Source organism: Gracilinanus agilis, chromosome 1 (assembly GCF_016433145.1).
Source record: "Gracilinanus agilis isolate LMUSP501 chromosome 1, AgileGrace, whole genome shotgun sequence".
Taxonomy (NCBI): domain Eukaryota; kingdom Metazoa; phylum Chordata; class Mammalia; order Didelphimorphia; family Didelphidae; genus Gracilinanus; species Gracilinanus agilis.
The window spans coordinates 582164958-582174026 of NC_058130.1; the positions used below are offsets into that span (position 1 = coordinate 582164958).

At 34.4% G+C, this 9069-nt stretch overlaps 1 protein-coding gene across 1 annotated transcript in view; it reads right to left on the reverse strand.

Moving 5' to 3' along the window:
* Positions 1–1492: 1492 nt before the first annotated feature.
* The window catches only part of ZNF516 (zinc finger protein 516), a 147538-nt gene continuing 139961 nt past the window's right edge, over positions 1493–9069 (reverse strand). The window contains exons 5-6 of the mRNA XM_044667203.1: positions 8644–8711; positions 1493–1719 (exon numbers count right to left, since the gene is read on the reverse strand). Of these exons, the coding sequence (XP_044523138.1) occupies positions 1660–1719; positions 8644–8711 (128 nt within the window). The 3' untranslated portion in view covers positions 1493–1659. The remainder of the gene's footprint in view (positions 1720–8643; positions 8712–9069) is intronic.

Genomic DNA, 9069 nt, shown 5'->3' on the forward strand with positions numbered 1-9069 from the left:
ATTTACTACAAAAAAACTGCACTAGTCCATTACTGTATTAAGTAAACTTGCTCTCACCAGTATTAAAGGTTAGGATAATTTCTGTACATGTAAAATTATTGCTTTTTTTGAAAAATATATTTAGCATGCTAGTTTTAATCCATTTCCTGCCTTTACAAAATGTCACAATTTAAAAAAAACCTAGTAAAGCTTTTGCAAAAAATTTCACAGAACATTTTCTTTCAAGGCAGCAGTAACTTTTTGATAATGCATAAAATCATATGTGCAAAAATCTGAAACTCTCAGAAATATTACCATCACACATAGTGTCACAGCAATAAGGAATAAGGAAAGAAAATATTTATATCTGTGGAATACATTTTTAATTGCTTACACTGCATGGTTTAAGATCCTTTGTTATGTGCCTTAATCCCCACCACGAAAAACTTGCATTTGAAAGAGTTACTGAGGAAGAGGTATATAAAGCATTTTCCCCCCTAACACTACCAGTGACCACCAAGTACAATACATGACATATTATAAGAACATTATTAACCTGCCACCATGAAAAAGGTAAGTCATCTTTTTTTTGAAAGGGGGGGATGTCACTAGGCCCAGGAAGGAAAAGGGGTAACTGACTTGCTGGGGGGGAAGGGGGGAGACAGAAGCATACAGAGCATACAGTACCCTAGGCAATCTAGGTTTCCTACATTTGCTCAAAGATTCTTCTGCTATTATTAAAAACATGTACACATTAGGAGCATTCAGTGGCTGTTAAAACGTGCAGTCTTCTTTTGTGAGCAGTTTGCCAAATGTAGCCCTGTTACAAAAAGGTCCTGAGAATAAAATACAGAAGCCTGCTTTTCTTAGTGTTCAACTAGCTTTCTTGTCCAAAGCAGAGTATAAGCATATCCATAGAAGTGTTTCTATTTCCATATTCACGTAGAACTCTTGGTGAACAGTCTAGAACAATCGCATGGGAAATGCAAGTGGCCCCCAGATTTTAACGAAATAGAACCATTGGAGAAATATGGTCTTCTCGATAGCAGTCCCTGTTCAATCAAGCATGGTTTTTCACAGCACCAAAAAAATACCACTTCCTTCCAATCTTTTATGGACTATTCTTTTCAGTTTGCTTTTCCACTATGACAAGGAGTGGTAGGTATTAACACGTCATCGGCCCTCAAATCCACCACTATTTGTTTGTTCCAATCTGGTTAGAGAGGAGTCCTCGGGAGCATCAGCAAGGTTCTTGGTTACAGTGCTTAACTTCGTCGCCTTTTGTTCTACTTGGTTTTCCAGTGTCTCGAACTCATCTTGAATGATGTAGGAGCGTTGTGTTGTCACAGTGCTGGCCAGTCCCACTGTTAGTTACAAAGGAAATATGGAACCATGGAACTGATTAGCATGTGGACACAAGATATATGTATAACATATACATACATACATATATATATATATTAGGTATGTAAGATTTCATTTATTTTTAAATGGTTAAGAATATTGAGGCATCTCCCTTGAGTTTCCATTCGAGCACAGTGGTTGTAAGGATTTGAGGGTCTATAAGGGAAGTCTTCCAGGCAGGGCTGTCATGTTTGGAGGCTGTTGTTAACCATCAGTCAGGTTACTGTTAACTCCTGGTTAAATGGTTCTTGGTACACACACTGGGCATGTGTGTGTTTAGGTTCCCTTTCTGAGAGGCACTGTATGGGTAATGTCCGAATTAGAATGGTCTCTCCCCTGGGTGAGAAAAAAGAAGAAAACAAAAGAAAATCTCATCATTTTGTATTTCTCAATTCATCTTTTTTTTTCTTTAATCCAAACAATCTACATGGAACAAAATGGCCAAGAGGGAAATATCAACCCCCTCCTCCCAACTTAAGCTACCTTTTAGTTTAAATCAGTGTGGTCCATAATAAATTTTACCAATTATACTATAATTATTTTAATCATTTCCATGAGAAGGAAAAAAAAAAAACAAAACAACAAGGATCCTATAAACTCTTCCACATACGTGAATAGAAAATAGCAGTGCCTAGAATCTTTGAGAAGAAAAAAGTTTAAAAAAAAAAAGGTGGGGAAGATTTAGAGGATGAATCCAAAAAGCAAAATTCTGCAATACAGAGGATATATAACTGAATGATAGTTCCCAAAAAGGTTGAATGTAAGGCCATACAAACAAAAAGAAAAGAAAAGTACAGCTCTCACATAGGTCTGTCAAAACTTGAGAAGATTTTTACCAATTTCCATAAATAATTACCATGTTGGAAAAAATAGTAGGGATATTCTAAAGTCAAGTGAACTGCAAGATAAAAAATGTGAATAAATGTGAGCCTGAAGCTCCTAGAGAATGCTTTAAAATGTTAAAATGGCATTTGGAACATCACTGTTTGAACAATGAGGTTTAGAATTCTGATGACTAAAACAACATGGCATGGTTAATCTAACATAAAAGCGTTAACCTTAAGCTAAAATCCTGAAATGAAACAGATCATTTAAAATGAACACAGAACAACAATGACAACAACTAAATACAGTGCCCATGTAAAATTCTAACTGGTTTCGAGCTGTGCCTACAGCAGTCCCAAAAATCAAGCAAAGAAATCCAGCTCTGCTTGACACAATGAATTATGTGTCTATCCTCTGCTAATAGATTTAGAAAATTCCTAATTAATGCTGGCCCCAGATTCATGACATCTACCAGTCAAAGTCTGGTACAAGTCAGAGAAATTTGCAACAAAATTAGAGGGAGGGGACCAGGGGGAATGTGGTGCCAGATACTGTAGTATATTTGAAATGTAGGAAACAGTAACTGAATGAGAGATGTGATAAAACTTCCTTAGTTGGATGTCGAATTTCTTGCAATAAACTTAGAAGGATGTTTTTACATTTTTGCACAGCTACATCATGCCTTGGAGAGAACCCAGCAGTTCCAAGAGGAGGCATTCGTCATTAACATGGCTTATTCTGAATGAGCTCTGGATATACCAGGGGACAAGGAAAACACCATTTGAGTTTCTAAATAAAGAGGAGTTGGGGAAGTACTCTTGTTTTTAAGTTCACGCCATGTAGTAACTACTAATATCAAATGGAGATATTTATCCAGAGAAAATATTCTCCCTTGAATCCCCTGACAAGAGGTGGCATGTCACTCACTACCAAGGGAAAGTGGCATGAACTACACAAAGGACATACTAGACAGAGATAAAGGGGTGGTTCAGACAAAGATAAGATTACGTTTTTAATAAGAATTAGAAAATTCCTAGAACCCAACTGGTCTTTGCTATTGTAGCAACTGCTATTCACTATGAAGTATAATTTTCAGTTCCTGTCTTATTTTTTAAAAGAAACATCTTAGAATTGCTAGGCCTACCACTTTATTATTCAATACCGTCAGCCTGATGAGCTCCTAAAGTAATAAAGAGGTTACAGCTGAAAAATAAAGCAGAGAAAATGTAGCCACTAGAGGGCATGCCACAAAAAAAATCACTGGCATGATGAAGTAGATAAAAGTGTGAGTATCTTGGAGGTCATTTTTTTTCTACCTCATGAGTCACAACCAAGGTCAAAATATCAGGAGGAAAGGCAAAGAATATATACCTGTAGCTGTGTGGACCAGACAGTGGAAGAAATCTACCTTTTTAGGGTATTCAGTGTTTCCAGGAATAGATAATTGTTTACCTAGTATTTTATGAGGTATAGTTCATTTCTTTTATAAGGTGTGGGAATGTATATATACTTAAGAGTGCATATATATCTACATAAAAAATCTTAGATCACTCTAGGTACACAGAAACTAATCTCCATTTCTACAAAATAACACAGTACTATAACAGAAAAGCCTTAGCAGCGAGAAGACTCCACCAACTTGAACTAAAATAGTTGACTTTTATTAGGCATATGTGTAATAATGATGTACATTCTGGATAATGCTTTCATTTTTTAAATGTAATATAATTAAATAGTCAATGTGCATGCAAAGGTTTACTGTTACATGAGTGGGGAAAATGTAGGACAAGAGCTGTATTAACAATGAGGTTCATTATGCAGATGGTCCAAAAATGTGGCAGGAGACACATGACACTCTCATTTCCATAATCTACCATCTACACGATTTCTTGACTATTTGTATTATGAAAATCATGTCTACAAACAACTTAAGTTTTCATTTATTTGTTCATTATCAATTATTTTGATTAATGGAATTCTTATTCTCAGCAAAACTATCTGGAAACAAGACATTTACAATAATAAGAAATGAAGTATTAATCATGGATATTTTTTAAATGCCAAAGGATCAGAACAAATCAGAACACCTCATTGCATGTCAGAAAATTTTCACTTCTTGGTTCTCTTAAAACACTAAAATAAAAAAAGTAAAACTTTTTTTTTAGATGATTTGACTAACTCTTCAAAAAAACTTCAACAAATTAAATATAAGTTTAAATGGGGTGAAAGTTATCAGGATATTGTCACTCAAACAATTTATAAAGACTAACCATTCACTATATATTACCATATTATTTATAACTAATGCCAAACACTTTATTGTTTATAATTATTTACAGAGACTATCACTAGAACTACTATATTCAGTTATGCTCAATATAATAGAAATGCCTTTATAAAATGACCTTACGTAATGCATCCTAGTTCTAATTTCTTTCAAGCATTCTTTTCAAACGTTTTACCCAGGCACCCAGATAACAAATATGAATATAATTAACATAAGTATAAATATACAATGTATTCAGTGAGTTTATACTGACAGGGAAGATATATTTCTACTACTATTTGTTTCATGGAAATATTAAAAAAACAGTGCGTGTCAATGTCCCTTTAAAAACATTTTGTTTACAAGAAATGCATAAAAATGAGATGAGGAGGGAAGAGAGGTACTGAAACATTGTGTGATATGAAAAGAGCTTTAAAACTAAGTCAGAGGATGTATTACATTTGATGCAACTGTAGATGATGACCTTCTGAAGGTCACACTCTTCCTAGAACTAAGTGTTCTCACCTTTAAAAAAAAGTCTAATAAAATCACTCTAATAACCTGAAAGAGTAGTAGATATAGAGACAGGGGAACTGGATTCAGTTCCCAACTCTGCTCTTTATTCCTAAAGTCCCTTAACTTTTCTGGTCATTAGTTTCCTAATGTAGAAAATTATAAGTTGGACCAGATGATATTAAAGATTCCTTCAAATTCTAACTCTATGATTCTATGATATTAAGGCCCCTTCGAATTCTTAATTTCTACATTTTCATTCTTCCATCATTGCAACAGGGAATTATCTACTAAGAATTTTGTTCTGAGAAAACTGTTTTATCTTAAACTTTTGGCACTTTAGTTGTCTCTTCTATCGTAATTATCTTTCACAGGGTTAGGATATGTATTCATAAATAAATAAATGAATCATAAAAAATAGTCATAATGTGAAGGCATAATTTTTAAAATATGTAAAGAGGTTCTTTATCAAAGAACATATGTGCATGAAAATAGCATCACAATCTGGCATTTTGGTGGAGATATAAATTCAGGTTTTCTCCATTTCCTCTCAGTTATCTTTAGCAGCAAGGGAAGAAACATTAGGGAAAATGTGTGTATATTTATTTCTTATGGTTACTGTTTCTAAATATGTATATATACCCATTGTAAATACCACATTTCTCATGTTCTCAAGTTATTTTTGACTTAAAAAAATATACAATGACATCAGAGCCCCTAAGAGACAAAGAGATTAATCTGCTAAACTTTTGACCACATGATGGATAGTAATTGGAATATACACATCTACAAGTGTATTCACAAAGATCAGAGACTTAGATAGTATACAATGAATATGGATATTGTTGCTTTTTCTTTTTAACTCCAGTGCTTCTTCACATGGTGCCTAGAATACAATAAATTCAGAATAATACCTGTTGAATGATTAATAAATCTAAATATGCTACATATTACTTTAATAGAAATCACATACATTAATATATGCTGGATAAAGTCTGGTGTACAGGAAGCATACTGGATAGAGCTGGCAGTCAAAAGGAATCAATGCTCATTTCAGCCCCAAAACTTAAAAGACAAGTAACAATATAGCCCCTCCTTCACATTCCATCTATAAATAAGAGCAATATTTACACTACCTACTCCACAGGGTTGTTTTAGGAAAAATTTGTTTCACGTGTTTTTGTCATGTCATTTGTCATATGTGTTCAGAAGAACCAAGGGAAAAAAGAGTATTCTCAAATTAGTCTATCCTTTCATGAAGCCTATTTTGACTACTATTGGGAAGAACAAATATGAGTCTGTGGAAATCTTTAAAGGAAAAGTCAGAGAAACCACACACTTAAGTAGATCTAGAAAATGGATAAAATGTAACTATGCTAGGGAGTCATGACTTCATGTCAAATCAACAATAGCTCTAATTTTCTTATATGTTATTAAAGATAAAGACTACCATCAGAGGGGATGGCTATGGCTAAGAAAGGAAAAGTACCATGCCCTTTTTTGAGAGCAGAGCTTTGAGAGTCAGAACGTGAACTATAACAACTGAAATCTGGATAACCAATGTCACTTGGTTGAAAAATTATATACTCTATCCCCCTGGGGTCTGTTGAATTGAGAGATAATATGTCTGCTATGTCTGTGACTAGCAGACAACTAAGACCACAGCACTGTACCAGAGTAAATTTGTTAGGGAAAATGTTCATAACAATTACCTAATAACAGGATATTATTTATGGTAACAAGGACAAAAATATAGGTACAGTTTGTCTCTATGATTGTCAAAGAATCACTGATTGCTAGAAATCCCTAACATAAACATTCAGTATTAAAAAAACAATTTAACACAATATTAATCCCAAGGTTTCTTTTTTAAATATAAAAATTTCATATTTCTATCCATGACTAGTAATACAAAGACAGAACTATTTAAAGGTGCTTAGATAAAAAGAATTAAATCTTTCTTTATTTAGAAAAACTTTGTATGTTCAGCAAAGCTCGCAACTAAGTTATTCATAGCACTGCCCAGTATTTCACTCAGCAACTGTTTTTATCATGGAGCCACATCTTTGGAGCATTTTTAATGGATCAGTGGTGTAAGAAGGAATACTTTGGAATGGTTCCAACTGTAATCTCAATATGTAATTCTCCAATTAGGGTATGACCTTGCAGTTGCTACACTCCGCAGAAGCATTTCGGTGACTTCTCCATGGTATAAGAGTTACAGTTAGTAACTGAGATGTTTCCATACCTGGTTTACCAATCTCTTTGGTTCTTCCTCACCAAGCTACTGCCTTTACCCCAGTAAACTATAAACTTTAAGAATGCAAAAGGTCCATTTATTAAAATCTGTGGTATCATGGTAGGTCTTATTCCATTGCCTCAATCACATTTTAACAGCAAAATTTTCCTGTGCAATTAGAACTTTCTAAAAATACTTAAAACTAAAGAACTGCCCTTTGAAAGAGGTCCTAACCAAGTTCTAGTGTTAACTCTACATGACTATGGTAAGTCATTAAGACTTCCCTGAGCCTCTTTATTCACCTATAAATGAACAGTGAAATGAGACCACGGGGCATATTTTGGACTAAAAGATTTTTTTCCATGTCTTTTCTAGTTTTAAAAATCTGTGAATCTATGAGTAGGGCAGATTGACTGGTGACCCCAAACAATAATATAAAACAACTTTATATGTGAACATGGACTTATTCTTGAGGATAATGTGTCTAGGGATTCCTTAGCAGAAACCCTTTCTTCTGTGACAAAGGAAGCAGTATGCTGACATAAAGTCTTCTGGGGCAGCTGATTAGAAAAATGGCTTAGCACATATAGAATGCTTTATGTGCATGAATAAGACAGTTGATTAAAAAAAAGTAATCAACAATGGGGGAAGGAAGGGGAGAAAATAACTCATGCCCTCAAGTCCTATATGAGAGATGACCTATGAGGTTGCTCATTATACAGAGAAATTAATGTTGAAGACAGTGACAACACCTAACACCAATACCAAAATGCCTCTGCTTCTAGCTGTCACAAAGAAATTATTCAAAATATGGCCTCTTGTAAAGTATATGGCTTATGCAATCATGAATATCTATATTATGATATATATTTATATACCTACACAGCTACTTTGTATTAATAACATAATAGTAAAATGTATAATGGAAAATATGAAATCATGAATTGTGTTAAACATCAGACACAGTACTAGAGCTGGGAATGCAAACCACCACAGAGTCAAACTAAAGGCCAAGAGTATACTTATATAGCATCATGAAAGGAGCTAAATGATTTACCTGTCATATCTGAATTTTTATAAAGGAAGGCCTCTTTATCCAAAAAATTTTTTTATAAATTCTCTTTTACAAAAGCCTAATATTTTAAAATAAATTGTCATACATTATCTCTATCACCTCACCTCCGCTATATAACTAACAATATTGAGCAGTCCATATCATTACTAAAGCTACTATACTACTTGTATAGTAAAACTACTTTCCATGTACATCTGGAAAAGAAAGTTCATGGTTCTAAAATCAGGACAACGTCCATTTGTTGACATTTGGATTTTAATAGTGTTTTAAGGATGAATACATGGTACAACTTTTTCCAAGAACCATGTTAAAAAAAAACACCTAATTAATTGTAAAACATACTTGTTTGGGGGCATCTGCAGAGGTGGTGTGAACTTCAGTCTCTCGGAGTCCATTAGATTCAAATACCACTGTGGGGACAAGAGAATTCATTAATAAAAGGACATTCAAGCTTTGATAGTTTCTCCATAGTATTTGAAACCATTACAAATTAACCACACTCAGTCACTCACTTACTCACTCATTCACAGAGAGACAGGAAGGGGGGTAGGGAGAGGGAGAGAGAGAGAGAGAGAGAGAGAGAGAGAGAGAGAGAGAGAGAGACTGACTAGAGAGAGATGAGAGAGACAGAGGGAGATGACAGAGAGAGAAAGGGAGAGAGATGACAGAGAGACAGACACAGAAAGAGATGTGAGAGAGACAGAGAAGAGATGAGAGACAGAAAGAGAGAAACAGAGGGAGGGAAGGGGAGAGAGAGAAAGAGAGAGA